This window comes from Passer montanus, unplaced genomic scaffold, assembly GCF_014805655.1.
Source record: "Passer montanus isolate IOZ18808 unplaced genomic scaffold, ASM1480565v1 scaffold52, whole genome shotgun sequence".
Taxonomy (NCBI): domain Eukaryota; kingdom Metazoa; phylum Chordata; class Aves; order Passeriformes; family Passeridae; genus Passer; species Passer montanus.
The window spans coordinates 4554602-4575632 of record NW_024370152.1 but is presented as its reverse complement, the minus strand read 5'-3'; the positions used below and the strand labels follow the sequence as shown (position 1 = coordinate 4575632).

Genomic DNA, 21031 nt, shown 5'->3' with positions numbered 1-21031 from the left:
CAAGTTATCCATTTTAAAATATACTCAAACAGTAGTCCAGTAGTATTTTGTTTGTTGTTACTAAAGTTTCAAAGATAGCCAAAAGCAATTCATTAGCTGGACACCTGGGTGTACAGCTTGTTGAAATGTTAAATCAGTTCTTGACAACAGGATTTTTGCAGATGTTAAAAAATATTTTCTTTGTTTCAATGTTTCAGCTACTTTAATTCAATGACCGGGTCATTCAGTTTCATTAGCCAAAAACAGAAGAGAAAAAACTCTTCTGTTAACATAAAAATGAAAATGATGCATGAAAGACTTTAAAATACTTATTTCCTTTTAAAATCTAGAAGGATAATATGACAAAAATTATTACTTCAATGTATCAATTAGAACTTTTCCTAGTGAACTAGCTAGTTCTAAATTTAGAAATTGTGCTACCTAGCTTACCTTTTTCCTGTCTGACAAATAAACTTCAGATGACTTCATTCAACAAAAGAATCAATTAAATATTGGTACACACCAGCATGACAATTATTATACAAGCCTGTAGTCTCTCATTGGTTAACAAACAAAATACATAATTAAACAAGGGTTATTTTAGCTGCAAATTGACCTGCTTTTATGATTACCAGCTAATGAAAATCCAACTGTCTTTAAAAAAAGAACAAAAACTTAGCAATGCTTTTCAAGATTCTAACAGATGCTTTAAAACAAAGTTCCTGGGTTACTGGTTTAGATCATGATTAACAGTGATTATCTGAATCAATTTCAGTACTACTGATTACTGTGTGCAAGAGCTCTTTCAGTGGCTTAAAAGAGCTCAAGGTATCCATTATAACTGCCATCTGCTACAGAAGGCATAGGAGACAGAGGAATAGTAGAAAAATCTGTTCTTTCTCTATTTACTTCTTCTTAGTTATATGGAAAGGCAACTCTCATTTCCAACAGGGCACGGTTGCTGACAGAAACTTATAACCCTGTCAACACAACCAATTTGCCAAACAGTCTTGCAATCTTGCTAGCTGACACAGCTAGCCTTTCTCTTAAAGAAATATGCCTTTGCCTTGGGTAAATAAAAAATAGTTTGCCTGAACATGAAGGCAGGGTCATTGTTAACTGCAGTTTCCAGCAGTTACTGCCTGTATGAATGTTCCATTTATCAGAGACCAGCAAACACTATCTTGAGCACTGTTTGCATGGCTTTTGCAGTACTCCAAGGCCTTCCTAAGATAAGCAACTTCTGGAATTAGCTATGGTGCAATTCAAGTAGACTATTACACATGGAAATGGAAGTTACAGAATGAGTATTATAAAACAGGTTGGTTTCAAGAATTACAGCCAGCTCCTATCATGAAATAATAAAAAATCATAATTTAAGGGGATAAAAAGCAGTTTGACAATGTTAGAATCATCACTTCCCAAGGATACTAATTTGAAAGGATCACCTGACATAAGAGTTGACAATGAATGAAAGGCAAAAGACAAATTCCCAGTAATAGACTTGTGTGTATCTATTAAACAAATTTAAGATATTAATCCTTTTAGCATGTTCTTGTGAAGCATCAGAAAAACTAGCACAGAAAAAAGTTAGTAGTTATTGGAGATTGCAAACTGAGTTTCCAGGCAACTAGAACTTTATAACAAGGGTAAAGTTTCCTGGAGTATTAGTGTTTTGTAGCGTAAGAAACACGTGATCACATTTATCTGCTGCCAAAACTGTTGAGCCCATAACAAAAGCAGAAATGATGTTTGACAAATAATGCCCTGTAGGCTTAATTGAGTTGTATGCACTCAAACTTTAGGAACAATAAATTACACATACAGACAGGTCAATCTCCACAATGATTCTACATGATAAGGCTCATTTGCTATGAGTGATAAAAAAAATATTTAAAGGTTTGCCAAGAGGCCTAGTGGTTTTATACTTCAGCATTCCACATTTTTGTTAGTTCAAATAACAGGATATAAATTTCAGGCAATTGTTGTACTACTACCCATTAGTTCTAAATTCTAAATGTGATACAGGTGTAATCATGAGCTGCATAGTGAATAAAAAGGAGTTTAAGATATATATAAACTAAACAGATTAGCTAAACTAAATGAGAGAGTACAACACAGAGACAAGAGCAGACCATGTATATATAAGGATTAAAGTTGTTAGTAGTAGTAGTAGTAGTTAAGAAGACTAAGTAATGAGCAGCACTAAACTTTAGGTAGAGAATTTCACTGAGTTACTATAGTACATCAAAAGTGTGGACTATGAACTACTAAATAATAAGGCAGTTGACACAATATATTCAGAAAGGATTACTTTACATATCTATTCTAATGTAAAACATGCTTCTTATTCGGTAAATACAGTTCTATTCTGCACACAAAACATGTTCCAAGCAAATGCCAAGTCACATCCTAATGTAACATCAATGCTTAATTATATTATATACAGAAAAGTAAGGTTCTAAGTACAGTAAAGAAATAGAAGGGTCCAATTCAGTTTATGTTATGTCAGCAACAGAGCCAAACATAAGACAAAAACACATCCCTATATTTGAGATCACAAGAGCAGAGACTTCTAGCTGAAGAGAAGACAACTGTGAAGAAGGAAAAAAAATATATTTCATGTATTAAGTTGTTTAAAGAATAATCTCTTGGCACAGAAGCTGACAAAGCTGGTAAAACAGGATGCTTAGTGGCCATTCAAGACATGATACATGTAGAGTGACCAACAGGTAAACTGAAAAACTTCAATAAGAGAAAATATACTTAGTAACATTAGACACCTCAACCCAAAAACAGCTCAAACAAAACAGAAAATATGACATATAGCAATATAAAGAAATTAATCTGCTTTCTTTTCTACAGTAACTATGAACTTTCAGCTCAACTTCAGAAATACATCCCTGGTAAACATACATGTCACATGTAGTTTTAGATTAGGTGGACCAGCAGCCTCTCAGATCTTGAGATACCTCCTGCTTTCCTGTGATTCTTCATTTCTGAAAGGTGTAGAATAGAGTAAGTAAATTCTCCCACAGTTTTGCCATGAGTACAGAATGCCACAGGGGGAGCACTTTGCAATTAAGCATATAAAAACATACATAATGTGTTGGAAGTAATTTCAAAGAATCACAGCTGTTCTGAGGCAGGTAATTGTTATTTCACCTTCAAATGACTTTCCACATGATGTCTTCTGCTGCTGACTAACAAGGGATTTCCTTTCTGCTTAGAGACCATGCTATGACAAACAACAGGCCAGCATATGAATACAGGCACCTGGTCTGGAGGATTTGACCACTAAATAGTTTCTCAGATATGTGCCATAACACCCACACAGCTGATTCATACTAATGCAGATACTGACATTCCCCAAATAGAAAGCAGAAAATGCCTGGATTCCACTGACCTGAATCATAAATTACTGTTCAGTCTTCTCACTAATTTATTAAGGAAGTTCTTATAAAATTACAGATATGTAAGATAATAGATGGGAGGAAACAGGATTACATGTGACACTTTCTCAGTAACTCTCACATAGCCTTTTTTTATTCCTACACAACCTCAATTTCTCATTACTGACAAAAAAATAAATGGCCAGATCAACAAGGAAAACCTACTTTCCAAGTAAGAAAAGATGAAGGAAGTATGAAGAATGAATACATATAGTAAAACCAAAATGGCAACAATTCACATATGAAAGCAGCCTTCTTTTTATGAAACACTACACACAGGAGATTTCACATAACAGGCAAAAAAACCACTTTCTTTAGCTGGTGTCCCATTACTCAAAGAAAGACCCATTAGTAATGCTGATCCCTTACTGTGATTTCTTGAAACAGGCAGAGGAAGAATAATATGGTTATCCAGAATTCCAGACTTTGTAATCTGTGTTCCTGGTCAGCCTGCATGAACTTCTCCCAACTGATTACCTTAAAATATTTAACATCCAGGAAAAATAATTGCAAATTCAGAATATATAAAATTTAAAACGACCAACCTCCTAGGACTATCTTCCTTGCTTGCTAAACAAATTTATACATGTAAGATTTTCTGTAAGCAACTGTACCACATACTCATATAAACAGAAAAAAAACCCACTCCTGTGCTAGAAACAAGATTTTGAGATTTAGACTATTCAAGTGCCAATGAAGTATATGAGAATCACCCATTTGTAGCCTGGCAGCTGTTGCAATCAACCTGATGAATACCTGCAGTACTCCCTTCCTTTAGCTCAGATGTAGGAGTCATCATTAAAGAAATAAAATCTATGAGACACAGAATTCTGTTTCTCTAAAAGAAAAAGGTCTGCAGTGTTACTGCAGTACCACTTCATGATTCCCACGAATCAGAAAATCCCATTGAAGTCCACTCAAGCCCTAACAATACAAAAATTCAATACAGATATAATTAGATACAATTAGATACAATGAGATATAGAGATATAATTAACTTCTTATATCTTAGTTAACTTAGATATAATTAATTTCTATTTTTGAAGTACTTTTTACAGATTAGGGCAAATATTTTCAATTCAACTAATTATAATAGTCAGAATTTGGTATCTACAAATATTCAAATGAAGCCCCAGTTTAAAGCCTGCCTTTTTATGCATTTGATACAAAACATTAATGAAACAAAAGACCTTAACTTCCCTTGCTATTCCTGTTTTGTCCTGTACCTGGACAATGTTCAAAAAGGGTCCTTATTGTTCCTTTCTAATCTTAATTCAGTGGCCTCTGGCAACCAACCTTCAGAAAGAACAGCTATTCAGATATAAACCAGAAGGTTGTCACTACCTCTAGTACCTACCGAACCAGATTCAAAATTCTCACTTGTCTTTAATTATGAGCAGAAGAATTCTTGTTACCCAGAACTAAACTGAAAGTAGTGAGCATACTCTACTTGCCTCAAAAACTGTGAGTATCCATCTAAGACAGAAGTAGGTACAAAATTCAATTTTAAATGACAATACAACTGAATTGCCACAGAACAAAGAAACAGATTGTCCAAGCTATTTATTCCACACATGCATTTCTGATTATTTGACAAATAAGGCTGATTAGTGAACAGCTTACTAGAACAAGCAACTTCAGGGGGCATTTCCAGCAAGTAATTTTTCCTTTTGAATAATGGACTTCATAAATCATAAAGCCAGGAGGATGAATTGTATAAAAGTATCTTGCATACTGTCAGTATTATACGGATTACTAGAGGAAAGTATGCTATAAATTGAGAAAGAGATTAACAGTTCCCCAATTTGTTATTTAACTCCAGCAAATACGAAAGTGTGGCAAATATCTGCAGTACATGGGAAACCCTCAAATCACAGAACAGCTGAGGCTGAAAGAGACTTCTGGAGCTCACCTCGTCCAGCCTGTCTGCTCAACCAGGATCACGTTGAACAGGTTGCTCAAGCTCATGTCCAGGTGATTTTGGAAGATCTCTAAAGAGGGAGACTTCAGAACCTCCTGGGTAACCAGTATCAATGATCAGTCCCTTCACAGTGAATAAGGACATCCTGATCTCAGGGAGAATCTCTTCTGTTCCAGTTTGTGCCCATTGCCTCTGGTTGTGTCAACAGACACCACCAGAGATAGCCTAGCTCCATCTTCAAACACCCTCATATATTGCTGAGATCACCTTGTGAGCCACCTCTTCTCTAGTCCTACCTTTTTTCACTGAAGAGATGCTCTGGAGCATTCATCACCTTCAGAGCCTTTCACTTTTCAGTAGCCCTACCTTTCACTTAGGAGTGTAGAACTGGCCATAATACTCCAGCAGTGGCCTTACCAGTGCTGATGACAGCGAAAGGATTACCTCCCTCAACTCTTGCTAACACTAGCCCAGGATACCACCATCCTTCCTTGACACAAGGGCACAGTGCTATCTCACATTCAACTTGGTGTTCCACCCAGACCTGCAAGGCTTTTTTGCGCTGCTGCTTTTCCTATCATTACCCCCAGAATGTATCTGGTGCATGAGATTGTTTGCATTTTCCTTTGTAGAAATTATTGAGGTTCCTATTAGTCTGTTTCTCCAGCTTGCTGAGCTCCCTCTGAATCCCTATGATTTTACATCATCAGCAAACTTGCTGAGTCTACATTCTATCCCATCATCCAGACCATAAAAGATGTCGAACAGGACTGAATCCAGCGCTGCCCCTGGGATACAGACTGGCTAGGGGCCTTCAAGCAGACTTCATGCTGCAGATGCACAGACTGGACCCATTCATTTAGCCAATTTTCAATCAATTTCACTGCCTTTTCATCCAGTCCATACTCAACAGTTACTCAACAAAAATTTTACAAGAGGTACTGTCAAAAGCCTTACTAAAGTCAAGGTAGACAATATCCATGTTTCTCAATCTAACAAACAACAAGAAACAATGTTTCTCATCTAACAAACTTCTCATTTCATCATAGGTTGGCAGACTGGTTAAGCAACATTTCTCTCCTCTGACTCCACCTTATGACTTTCTTGTCCCTCGTGTGCCCAGTAGTAGTTTAGCTTCCACATTTAGCTGTTCCAGAACCTCTCTATGGACAAATTTTAATCTACAGATAAGAAAGTTCCTTCCTCATTTCTTAGTACATTTATTTAAATGTAGTAACAACAGAGACTTCAAATTAATAAACAGAATGGTCACATGCTCCCAAAATACTAAGTACATACGTGTAGACTGATTCCATGATTGAAGTTCACCCATTAGGAAAGTAAGAAAGGGGGGAAAAGGACTTATATCTTAAGAGTGAGAATGTCAAATAAAGAATTACAAATATTAGTCTTGTTATTACAAAGCAATGCACTTATTTACGTGCTATTTATCTTTAGCATATATTTCAAACTAAAAATAGCTTAAACCCATATAATACTGCAAGTCTATGGGCTGATTCCCACACTAGCATGAAAGGTTTGAGATCTGTTACTTTACAGTTTCTTTATGAACCCAAAATCTCCAAGTTGTCTGGTTACAAGTCATAAAAGAATTTTCAAAAGGTCACAGATATAAATAGGAATTTTGAATCAGCAGTAATTTTGAATCATTATTCGAAACTATATCCTAGCTTGCAGAATAACTGGGAATGGATTTTTACTTTGTTTTTAAAATAATTAAGTTTATACCTAAATATTCTTATTTTGTGACTCAAATAAATTTCTCTTCCACCTCTTCAATACTGAGATTCTTGATTTCTCTTGGTGACGTGGCTCTTGATTATAAAAACTAAGATCTTTTAACTTAAAAATAATAAAGGGGGAGGGGAGGCATAAAGGGCATAAGCTATGCCCCTTGGCTGGCAATTAGAGGTGGTCCATGCGCAGTTCTGATAACTGGAATATTCTTTATACTAGGAACATTATGATCACAAAATTACATTTAAAATACTAAATAATTTATGTCACAGGAAATCAGGAAAAAAAATATTACAACATAGCACAGTATCTTGATTTCATTTTTGGAGACTTTTTCCTGAAGAACAACATTGTGATGGCATATAACCTTTGCAATGAGTTTTGTTTCAGGCAGTTACCTTGCCTTGCAAAATCTGTAATTGAGTCAGTGACTACAAGAGTTTCCTTTCATTTTCAGTTGCAAGCACTACTGTCAAAAAAAGAGTCTTCTACAGGGGGAAAAAAGCTAACAGAAACAAAATACTTAAAACAAGTACTTTCATCCATTCTGTAACACTAAGAAATCCAACCAGCATATGCAGCAACAGTTGAAAGTGGCTGAGAGAGACTATCAGGGTAAAGAAGATCGGTCAAACCATTCTTGCACATGGCAAGTAATCAAATGCTACAAAGCTTTACCTCTCATAACTGCAAAAATAATGATAAAGTGATTATTCAATTTATTTCTATATCACTGTATGTTTCAAAAATATATTCATCTGCAAAAACAACCACACTTTAAAGTCTGAATACAGAATTCTGTGCCATACATTTGCTTGTCATAACCGTGAAAGGCTTTTAGGTACCTTCTAATTCCTGTGCTTTAGATAAGAAGCTTAATAAACTACAATTGTTGATAGACTTGAACATTACTGTCTTTGCTTTAATACCTTCAAAGTCCAGGCAGACAATCAATAACAGTAAAGAAGAGCCGCACAAGAAAACGCCATATTTTTTAGTATTTGTAAAGAAATTTTCCTTGTTAACGAAAATGGTTACTGCACATTACAGCTGATTATTAAGCAAAATATATCAATAAACTTTTTCTTCCATTTATTTTGACAGAGGCTAAAGGACCTCACTCAATCCTATTAATTTCCCAGTTTCGTCCATTAATCATTCACTCTCATATATGACATAGAAACACTGGTTTTTTGAATTTAAAAAAAAGTTTCAACTTTAATAGAGGAATATTATGTTCTTTATTTTAAAATTTTCTATTTGGTACTTTATTAGAACACACACAGTGTGTTCTACATTCTTGATAATAGAAACAGAAACTGGGAAACTAATGGGAATGAAAGAGGGGGTTTAATTAAACCCTTCAGCTACTGTTTTCTGTATCCAATGCTTCCATGATTTTTTTGTACTATAGAAAATAATTTGGATATTTCAATAATCTCTCAGTCCGAGAAACAGATTCTTCACTTTCTTCGTATTTACTAACGTTTCATCTTGTAGTCTCATTCTGCCCTCAGTAAGACAATAATGAAGCAAAACCTAGATAACAGAATTCTCTTTCTGAGTGAAAGCTTTGGAAAAAAGAAAAATTAAAATTATTTCTTTTACTTTTTTACTCTTACTAAATACATTTAAGAACTTTTTACTCGCACAAAAACCGCACAGCATATAATGAAGCAGTAGATTTATGAAACACAGAGATGTTAAATTAATTCAGTTACATTTTTACATTCTACTTCTATAAAAGTGTTTTTTTCTTTCTTAAAGAGCACACAAAATAAAACTCAAACTATTGTCTATATAATATACACAACAACTATAGTCTCTAATATAATCTCTGGTTGTTAGGAGAATCAAATTAGATATGGTTTTCATTCTTTTAATTGTCTATTTGTCTGATTTACAGTATGAAGATAACTACCATTCTTGTTTGACAGAATACTTTCCCCAGTCTAGTGCTAAATATTTTATTTCTAAATTAGCATAATTTAGCAAGTAATAGTTTCAAGCCAATTAATTTACAGAACACGAAACACTCCCTAATATTTCACAGTAAGCTTTTCTTTTTCTTTTCACAAACTAGCTTAGTAATGTCATCAAGTCAGAGCCTACCTAGGCAAAAGGTGTATTCACTACAAGACTTGACAATTCTGAAGTCAAAATCTCATGCTTGGCCCAATAAGTGAGCTCAGGATTTCTTCAATAGAAGAGCAACTTTATGCTTTCAGTATCATGTCAGGAGTTACTACCCTCTGAATATCAATTCGTTCAAGGAACAGAGCCAGAGAACAAGACAGGCAAAGTAAAGAGCTAACAAACTTTTCTTTCTCATTCAATGATTGAAACATACCATTTCAAACCTGAACAGGGTGAGGAAAGGATAGTGTTACCAACACATCAAACATGCACAGTGCGGCTCCTGGGACAGGGAATGGAAGCCCTGGACAGCAAGTGATACTGGAGGTCTGTTTTAACACAATGCAAACTGGCTATGCTGATCTCAATATACCATTTAAGTGAGCAGCACCCTACTTTTGGTACAGTTACCTTTGTGGAAGAAAACTTAAAGAGCCATGTCCAGAGTATATTTTCTTGTCCTCCAGAACAACATTAGGAATTACTACCAAAGAAAAACTTAACTACTGCTGAGGTTATGTTGATTTTTGTCACAGCTGCACAGCAGCACCAGGATCAGATAACACTTACTCAAAGGCTATCTTAAATTAATTCAATATCAAGAGAAGAAATAAATCTGCCATTGGAAAACAATGAAGAGCCTAGCAACACACTCAGAATGCTGGCACTCAAGGACTGTATCAGTTATGCTGTACACTTAATCAAACAAGCAACATCATAGCCCAGCAAGAGAAATACTGTGCTAGAATCTATATTTCAGTGTCAGCAACACAGAAAGAGCATGATGCCTGAGGCCAGCTGTTAAGCATGGCTCTGCTAGCTGTAATTTTTCCTTTTTCAAATTTGATAGCTATCTGAAATTTCATTCAGCTTCCCTATGAACACAATTCATAGTCTGTATCTCCCTTCCCTAAGAGAGAAATCCATAGTTCTTATCACAGGATTTCCAAAGTAGAATACTACATTTTTGATGGCCAGATCTACTTCCAGCAAACACAGATGGATTTGATGAATTTGGTAAATTTTGAGTGCTCATTCCTAAACCAGGATTTAAAATGCTAACCAAACATCTACAGAAGCCTCACAGATTCAAACAGTAAAACAAGACACAGCGCGGACCTCATCAATGATAATTCTTGATTATTTTTAAGCCTTCACAATGGGAAGGTGGGGTAACAGTTAGCAGATCAGCAATCAAGTGAAATATTTTGTCATCTTGATACAATTCTTGGGACCTCTGAAACAAATTTTTGACAGCCTCCATCCAAAACCAAACTGTAGCATATAACATGACATCAAAAAATGCACAAATGCACAATCTTCAATAGTCAAACTAGGAACTTTTCTGAAAAGAGGATGTTTGTCTGAAGGATGAAAAAATGCGTTCTTTTAAGTAAATTAAAAGTTTGGTGAAGACTGAAAGGCAGAAGGACAGAAGAAATGTTAGAAAAAGGAAAAAGAATCTATAAATATACAACTGTATCTGCACTCAATAAAATAAAAAGAATACAATAAAAAACACAAATGCAAGCAACCGACCACAAGGTGCTTGTATTCCAGATGATCTCATTCAAAGTGGAGTATGTTAAAACTAACCTTATCTGACAGAACTATGTATAAACAGCTACTAAATATCACCACTTATTAAAGTTGTTTCACATCTTATGCAGAAAAACGAATCAAATATTTTCAACAAAGACCTGTAAAATTTGTTATAACACAACAAAACTAACAGAAAACAAGCAACCTTAGCATTTTATTTAAAAAGTCATTGTTACTTCAGATCTAGGTTCCATCAGGCCATGAGTAAGGGGTTTTGTCTCCAAATGTGGAAAAAAACACCAAACAAGCCTGACCACATGTTAATTTTTAGAAGTAACCAAGAAAGTCAGTTTCCAATTTTTATTCCCTGTTTATGGATTTGGGAACTTACATCTACATGCTTTGGAAAAGTTTTGCTAGTCAATGACATTTCTCACTTAATAGAGCTTGGAGCTAAATGTCAATTTGAATAATTGCATGTGTTTGTTGAATTAAAATTATTTCTACATCTTCAGTTTTTATATTTTATGAAATATGGTGTTTTTATTGAGGAGTGTGGTTATTGCATTCAGCTCCATACATAGCCTCAGTCTGTTTTGCAACTGAAATTCTGAAAGATAACCTATACATACTATCACAGCTCTGACCCCACAGTCAGTATAAAGAACAGCATGGATTTAACAAGAGGCACACCATAAAATACATATTGAACATCTGACCCATAATGATGGGGTTTTTTCCTTCCCAAAGCCTCAAGAGCAAGGCTTCTGGAAATCATTCTCATTTGACTTAATTTAGCCAGGCCTGTCTTGTCGTGCTTAGTTACAAGAGATCTATTAAGGCTTTTCTCTCCCAGTTTCTTTAGGGTAAAGACAGCCTTCCATCAGTAACAAAGTGCTTCAAGGCAGAATATAGTAATGGACAAGTAATCTTATAATTCTTATTATTAAAAGAAACAATAACAAAGAAAAAACTAGAAAAAAAACCCAGACCACACACACAAACCCAACCCCCAAACAACTCCACAATTCTGGTATAATTTTAGCAAAAGCAACCACTGCTAAAAACAGAGGCTGTTTTCATTTCCCCCTCCCCAACTTAAAGTTCCAAGCGCCGCAACTAATGGGGCTCTGTTCAATTTTTTCAGCTATTTTTTAAGCATTTATTTAATAACAAAATCACATTTGCTGCAGTCTTACTTCTTCACCCAAATTTAGTAAGAAGTTATAAATTATTCCCATATAAATAAGTGCAGTATGCTTTTAATTTCCAGAAAATTCCCTTCTGCAGCTGTATACCAAAATGATACTATAGCTTTTTACAGAACAACCAGTGTAAGAATTTTAAATGTAATGACATCAACAGAAACTAAAGAAAGCCAAAGGATGTAAATTCTAAAAAGTTAAGTTTATCTAGTCGTTCAAGACATAATTAACCTTTACAGTAATTTGTCTATAAAGGTAAGTTAATGGTCTTCTTTCTGAAAATATACCTAAAAAGATATAACTCCTTACTAGGTCACACATCTGAATACAAATGCAATTATCAAAACATGACCCAGTTCTGAAAAGCAATAAGTAGAATATATTTTAAATGAGATTATAGTATTAAACTCGGATAGCAAAAAAGAACAAAATAGGAGATTGGAAATATTGTTCCCTAGCTACAAAAAATTCTGCAGAGGTAAATATTAATTTGAAAACTGTTTCCCCTCTTTAACTATCTCACAGCATCTTAGCTGTTGCTGGGCAAGAAAAATACCATTATTATTTTCAATTTACAGATTAATTGCAGTGACCAAACACAAATACAATGTCTGTATATTATGTAATGACTTGCTGTAAAATTAATATTCACTTCTATTCATCAGGGCACGACACAATGGGACATCATGTGCACCCAACCAATCTAACCTCCAGTATATATTTTTCTGATACTGTCTACCATTTCCTGATGTAGAGAATGGCATAATGAGAGCCCATCTGGGGTAATGCGTTCAGCTCTGGGGTCCTCATCACAGGATGGACATTGACTGGCTGGTGCAAGTGCACTCTGGAGCGAGCCCAGAGGAGGGACACCAAGTTAATCAGATGGAGCACATCTCCTATGAAGGCTGAGAAAATTTGGATCGTTCAGCCTGGAAAAGAGAAGACTTTGGAGTGACACAAATGCAGCCTTCCAGTACCTTCTTTCTAGAAGAAAGAAGGAGAGGGACTTTTTACAGGAGTTTGTAGCAACAGGACAAGATGAATGGATTCAGACTGGAAGAGAGTAGGTTTTAGGAAGCAATTCTTCACTGTGAGAGTGGTAAGCTACTGGATGACCCAATCCCTGAAAGCATTCAATGCCAGGCTGGATGGGACTCTGAGAATGGTCTAGTGAAACTGACTGAGGTAAGTAATTCACTGCAAGCCTTTAACATAACAGTGAAAATTTGCTTATATATTCAGTAGTTAAATACTCTCACAGCAACTTTAATAAAGATGAAAAAAAAAATCAAACATTTTTCTCAGGGTTTTTCAACCCTGAGGCAAAACAAAGCATCAAATAACTGAACATTTTCCAGTCATTCAGTGAAGAATGCCAAGTCCAAATATTTCTTCAGACTTTAGAAATATTCTCACTTAAAAATTTCAAAATAATTCATTTAAAAAAAACTATTTACTAATAATAAGAAAATCTTGAAACCAGTTGCTCATATTTGAACACAAATAGTAGCTTAAAGTATTTCCAGTAACTTCAAGCCAAGGAAGGCTGAAAAATTATTACTTAATGATAAGAAAGCTACCCAAAATTCTTATGAAGAAAATTATTGGAACAACTTGTTGCCACTTGCTTGGCATTCCAATCAAAGGGCAAGTATAGCATGACATATAGTATCAGCTGCAGGAAATTAATGATCTATTCACGTTGTCTAGGTATTTTACAGATTTCGCTTATTTAAACAGCCCTGAGTGTCTACTTCACTTCAAAGACATGACAGTCATTTCAGGACATAAGTATCTGCATGAATTACCTAATCAAAGTTTCATTCTTAAGCAGGTTGTCATTTACCTAAAAAAACCTGTGTTATCCATTCATAACATTCTGCCAAATGAAAATGTTACACAGCGTTCTTAAAGAAATGCATTGAAAAACATTTCAGAAGCTAAATGTAGAAAAATAATTCCTTAAAACATGGAACACTACACTTCTCTTTTCAACAGATCTTATTGGCAATAACCTGTTGAAAAGTAATTATATTTAAATTGATCAGCAGAGATGTAGAAATATAATTACTTGTTGGTGAACTCCTAAACAAAAACCTGCAGAGAAATTACTATCCCTAAGAACTGGTACAAGTTGATTAAAATCCAAAAGTATTAACAGGTTTTACTACTTCTTTGTTTTTACTACCAAAACATATTACACAAAATTTTAAAAGACCTTAGTAGCTAAATTTATATTAGCAGCTGATGTTTAGCATGCTTCTAAAACATATTAGACTGTACTAATTATAGAAACCACAAGAATGCAATTGTAAAACCTGAATTCTAAAGCACATTGATGTCATTGAACAATCCATCCTTTATGAAAACAGCAGGACAAATCACGTCTATTTCAGTTGAGATTTACCTTCTCTAGCTTTCTTTTAAAAAAAGAAACTCAACTTGGAACATTTTAAAGGAATAAATGTACCATGATTCATATGTATCAATATACTTCATAATCCTTATGGGTTCTTTCCAATTCAAGATCTGTGATGCAATACTACACAGTCAGGGATACTCTACTACCTGTCAAGAATTAACTGTGCATGTTTATGTCATTCCTCTGATCTACCATTCTCAGGCTAAAGTTACAACAACATTTTTCAAAGGAGAGGTTACTTACCCAATTCATTAATAGTTGCTCTTGCTCTGGAGACAAAAGAACTAACTTCACTTGAGTGCATTTTTGCCCTTTCCTTAAGGTCAGCACCTGTAAGTGACATTTCATACATATGTTAGCAAACTGTAAAAAGTATTGTAGATACATTGTAAAAAGTAAAATATTTTTTCATTTATAAAAATTTTAAGTCTACTTCTAAACAAGGAGTTTAAATTGGTTGTATAAATTTTCCACAGATTTCAAGGAAAATATTAACTATTTATCAAGGAAAGACAAAAACAAAACCAAAAGTCCAAAACAAACAAACAAAAATTAAATTATCCCTAGAAATATTTTCATTAAGTATATTCTTCCCAGTGTCATTTATTTTTCTCTTATTAAAATAGTTTATGAAGAGTAGCATTTATGCTTATGGTTCATCTGTCATACTATTTTATTTTCCCAACTGTGTCACAAAGTCTGATAAATACATGTTTTTCTTATTGTACTCTTGTTATTCTCTTATTGGTACATCATACAGTACCTACATTGCATGATTTTACACTAAGAGACTCTATATCTAAATAAAAATGCTATGGTGGACCAATTTTTCAGTTCACTTTCCACTCATTTACTTATATTTATTTTGCAATAAGTAACATACCATAATTTTTTGTTTGTCAAAAAAAAAGCCATGTCTTGAAAATTTTTACCTATTTCTTCATGAGTTTATAAAAATTAAGTCTGTTTAATAAGCATAGATACGAACAAAAATGTGTTTTTAAAATCTGAATTATATGAAAAGCTGACATTTTCTCTCATGAGTGTGTAAAAAAAAGAAAACTAACAGTAACAGTAATATAATAATAGCTAAATATAAAAGTTTATCTTTCTTGTAGATGGACAATACATTAAAAAGGCAAAACCTGCAGAGACACATTTATTCTCTAAAGAAATGAAACAGTCACAAGGCAACTTAATGTGCATTTGTTCCATTTGGTAAAAATTAACCTATTGATCTAGTCTCTTTGCATGCTTGAAAAGGCTAAAAAAGACAATAAAAGAAAAATTTAAAAAAAAAAAAGTCTAACCCTGCGAATACTATCCATTCAGGAAAATGCACTGAAGCCAGATTATGTGAAGACTGTAGCTCAGAATTTTAAATTATGCAGTCATAGGTTTCATTTCACCTTCTAACTTCCTGGACTTAACTCAAGAGAGGCCACCCTGACCCTCTTCATCAAACATTGTTTTAGACATAGTTTTGTTGACAGCATTAGCTGTAATGCTAAACAGCTCTAGACTAGCTCTGTGAAAATCAGTATCTCAATCAAACGTCTTCTGGTGGACACCCAGTTGTTGCTTTAAAGTACCATGCCTAATAATGCAGCTCTACATCTTTCCTCCTTCTTCTGTCATAGCAAACCTCATCATTTAACTGTGACTTCTGTTGTCTTTCTATATATGTCAATATAAAAACAATGAAGCATCAGTCCTGGCTGCATTTGCATATTTCTTGCTAAGTAATGTTAAGCCTAATTTACACCACCAGGCCCTTTGCCAAAAACTTCCAAACAATCTTCTAGAATGTGCCCCAACTGAGACAGTAGGACAGGCCAGTTGCCCAGACAGTACAAAACAGCTTATTACAGTCAAACCTGCACTGCAGAAAAATTGCAACTGCTACCTTAGAAATTCACAATCAATGCATAAAGAAATCTTGCCAGGAACCCAAAAAGCAAACAAAATTTGCACCCATCAATCTGGACAGAACTCCAAATCAAATAAAACTGCAAGCAACTTTCACAAATCCATTTACATATAGAGTTCTGGAGCTAAAAGGAGCTTTTGAAATGTCGTGTTTAAGAAGCTAAATGGTAAATTGCTTTACAAGTCACATCAGCAAGGATGAGAATGAAAAAATATCATTTACTTGATATCAGTTAAAGTCTGGATCTAGCTTCTTCAACTCTGTTCAAATCACTGCCTATGTAAGAAACTGTATGCTTTATGTACAAAAACTTCTTTGGCTGTGCAATATGACTCAAAACTTCCACACACTGAAATCCTGCTCACTGGGCATTCCCTTGAAAAACATTTTAAAGAAAATATCTAGCATTACTGCAAAGAAAATCTTCCGTCAATACAAGATTAAAGCCATTTTTAGAGTTTGATTTATTCAGACTAGAATATATGCATAGAAAAATGGACTCAGCCAAAAGGAACCAACACTTCTAAAACAAAAAATACACTGTAGACTTCTTCCATCAGTTAGAATACACATTTCCTTGAAGACATTTACATAAATTGATTGAATATTTAACAAAAACCTTGTTTAGGAATAGATTAAAATATAGCTGCTAATTTAAAATTAACAATATAGTCAACTGTAAAGAAATTTCAAGTACATAGCTGATCTTAGTGCCTTAACCAACTTTTGTAAACTAACATTTGCTTTTTTTATGTGTTTCTCCCTCACAAATGTCAAGGAAATGCAGAGTCCTTTTGATAGCCCTTTTCGTATTTTAGCCCTCCAAAGAATAGTAATAGTAACTGAAGTTTTTTTAGGGGGAAGAAGTTTAGTCAGAAGCCATTCACTGCACTCCAAAAGAACATATGCCTTGGCATCCTCTAGGTCACAGGAGATGGAACTGCCACCAACTTAACTTTTATTCCTGTTTTAAGATCTGACTGCTCAAAGAATTATTGATGAATTCTGACCCATATAGCAAAGAACTGCTCACACATTTCTTCAAAATCTATTCTTAAGTCAGAAGTAGAAAAGGTTTTGTTTCTGAAGCTAGCCATGAAGGAGAATGCAAGTTGAACCAGAGTTCTGCTCTCTCAGCTACTAAAACCAAAGACCACCCCTCTCACCCCAGGTTTTCTACTTCAAAGTAGCTGAAAATAGTCTTTGCTTAACTGCTGAAAGCAAAAAAGTAGCTAAGGTTTTCAAACCACAAAAAGCCTGACACAACAAAACTGTGATTTTTCTATGGGCCACAGCTGAAATCTGTGGACAGTTTGACCTATCTGCTCTCCCACATCCACTCCCAACAGACTCCAGTGACTCTACTGTGGGTCCATTCCTTCCTGCCACACTGAACACAGAACCCTCTAAGACCTCCTACCCCAGAAGGAAAAGAGCAAACCCAAGCTACCAGGGAGCAGAGGCATGTGAACTGTTGCAGTTTTGGTGGTACACTGTAATTATGTCCCCACATCCATCCAGTTTGTACTGGAGCACGAATCGTTGTTTTCTCCATATTAAGGTTCCTTAATCTTGATGCTTTAGCTCACTAATTGATTTTAATCCACTCAGAACAATAACAGAATCTGTGGTTTAAGGAGTTATGCTCCCCAGTTCTCACCTCACTGCTCCCAGCATTTTAGGAACCACATTTCAAAGCTTGTGAAATGCCATTTTCAAACTACGAGCTGCTACTGCAGGACAAAAGAGAAGTGCCACAGTGAAAGACTACATCAAGACTACCATCAACCACTCCCTCCTACAGCTATGTTAGCATTCGGTCAGGTACTCGCCACTTGTGAATAAACTCCAATCAATTTAATTCACAGAAGTATCACTTCAAAATTTACACAGCAAACTGGTAGAAGAGAACTTTCCTGATGACTTCCAATGAAAAGGTATGTTTGAAAAATACCAGTACAAACAGCAGTTGTTTAGTGGTCAAGTGTTGATTTGGTCTTTCCAGATCAATTCTTGAAACTGATGTAAGGAAAATGCATACTGTTTTAAATACTACCTACACTTCTATTGAGGTTGGTCAATCCAAAAGAAAATCTCTGTAGGATTTTGATCCATGACTTTCTCATTTTCCTCCTCCTATACTGGAAGAAAATATGAAGGTTAGTTTGTTTGCCTTTTTAACCTTACTTTCCCTAAATATGAAAACCTTGTTGTAGTAACATTCTTTTGCATGGTTTCAAATATTCAGCTATTTAATGGCTGGCTGTAATACAGTAATTCTGTCAGTTGAGAGAATTATTGCAGCATGTGCCTGGCTTCTACTTCACAATGATGCCAGAGAAAATGTTTATTCGAGAAAGCCAAGGGCAGTCCAGCAAGATAGGGATATTATTGTTATTCACCAGAATTTTCACCTACACCTATGTATGAAAAGGATGGCTTGTAACTCACAGAACACACCAAAGGAAACCAACATTTATAGTGATTACTCTCACCCCATGGCTCCTGCCTTATTTGGATATTTTTACAAACTTGCAGATCAGAATTTATATACTGTTGAGAAGCTGTATGTTGTGTTTGTAAAATACATTCCAACTATAAGCCTCACTTTCCAAATAATATAAATGCCTAGAAATCTTCTTGTATAGACTATGCAACTTACAAAACACACCCCAAAATCTCTAAATTAAAATGGCATAAAATGTAATGATTTATATGTGATACTTAAAGAATTTACCTTTATTCAATAAATACTTTGTATTAAGAAGTAGGTCTTTTAGAAAGTTGGCACACCAAAATTAAACAGTGACGTTTCTATCAAGTGTCTAAAGGTGCTTGAATTGTCTTTTATCTGAGAAAAGGAAAGGAAGTGACAAATGCGCAGGTATTTTAGGTAGAATAAAGCATTAAATTCTTAGCTCAGCTGTGTTATTGTGAGCTTGCCCTTTGATCTTAACAAAGACAAACCAACCAGTTCTGTCAATACACCAAGGTGTCACCAGGGAGTATCAGAAGATACTGTCTTGCATACTATATCCTATTATTCTGTATCTTGTCAGCAAGAGCTAAGAACACTGCAAACAGCAAAACAAACAAAGGCACCACCAATCCACTCAAACAAGGAATTTATGAAGGAAACTTACAATGGTTTCAACTAGAAGTACAAAACACACACTACCTCATCGATTAAAGTGCTATGAATTCCTGTGAACCTACACCTTATTCCCACTCAATGCATTTAAGCAGACTGTGAATTAATATTTGTCCTTCTCCTGAAGGGGAATATTCACATACTGAAATAAGTAAAATACTGAGGGCAAAGGGTCAGCTTTGACAGACATTATAGATTAACTCTAAACCCCTGAAAAATAAACCCATTTAGGTACATGGAAATATCTTTATTTAAAAGCAGATGCGTGCAATTTCCAGAGAAGCCATTCTAAGAAATCCAAGAAATCTTAGCAGAACACCCATAAACTTCTAAGAGGTTAAAAAGACCTCAAGAGGAAGCTGTACATACATATGTGAGAACAACCTTATAGTCAACTTACATGTAAAACCAGAAAGAATTATCCACATTTCTTTTTCTCTAAATTTCAAAGAACTTCAGAAATAAAGGTTTTAAGCTCTGAAATCTATTTAGGACAACTTAGCTCCCAATTTTAAAACTACAGTACCTCATGAAATGTCACAGTTGAGACAGACACACGTGACAACAGCCGACTCGAGGTTCACATGACAACAGCCAACTTTTATTGAGCACCCTTGATATAATTTTCATAAACCCGCAGTTGCCCAATTGTCTGAATTTAATTGCCATTTGGCTTACTGGCCAATAGCTGTAAGTCTGCATCCCCAACAGCCCAAACTGGCTCCCTAATGGCCTGGACCGGTCAAGTTATATCATTAGGGTTATCTATAACTGTGAAGCCTCCAGGCCAGCTGTAGGCCACTGCAGTTCCCCCTTTTTGTTTTTAAATACAAAGGCAGCATCTGTCTTCCTCTGCAGGGCCCTTGCAGACAGTATGAGAAACGTGGCACAATGTACAGAATAATGATGATGACACAAATAATAAACCTAGGTTGAATTAAGATTTTTACCCAACACGACAAGTCTTTCCTTACCAGTCCTTGGTTTATCCCCCATACCTTAAAGAGGGTTTATAAACATGTCCAGGAGTCATCAAGCACAGCTTCATAGTATGGTATGCCACAGGCTATTTACATCTATGGCCTAATATGATAAACGTAAGAAAGGTACAAACAAGCCAACTCAAACAACTGTCAGAGATAACACTCAAAAAACTGTAAGAGATAACATTCAAAAAACTGTCAGGGGTAATGCACTGCTGTCTTGTTTCCTCTATAAAATACATGTCCTTCTTGTCAGTCCTGCATTTAAATGTCTGATGCTTGAAGTTAAAGGCAAATTGTCATACCGAGGGTATACATATCCTTCTACTTAGTCTGGTCCTTAAATAGTTTGACTCTTCAGGTTCAAGTGAAGCAGTGGGCAAACTTTCCCACGGTTGCTGACAACATCCTGCATCTGACAACATTGGTTTGTTAGGCCACAACTGAGAATTTTAAGAACATCCAAGGCTTTCATGGGAGTATATACCATCCTTTTCTTTGTTTTTTAAACATGTATTTTGACCCGCCATGGGCATGCTTCACAATGTC

At 35.1% G+C, this 21031-nt stretch overlaps 1 protein-coding gene across 8 annotated transcripts in view; it reads right to left on the bottom strand.

The window, feature by feature from the left end:
* AUH (AU RNA binding methylglutaconyl-CoA hydratase) overlaps window positions 1-21031 on the bottom strand; it is a 169908-nt gene that overhangs the window by 113251 nt on the left and 35626 nt on the right. For all 8 annotated transcript variants that reach the window (XR_005629264.1, XR_005629265.1, XR_005629266.1 and 5 more), the window contains exon 4: window positions 14662-14748. Coding sequence is in view for 2 of the 8 variants with exons in the window: in XM_039724052.1 (XP_039579986.1) it covers window positions 14662-14748 (87 nt within the window). In the remaining 6 variants the exon portion in view is untranslated. The remainder of the gene's footprint in view (window positions 1-14661; window positions 14749-21031) is intronic.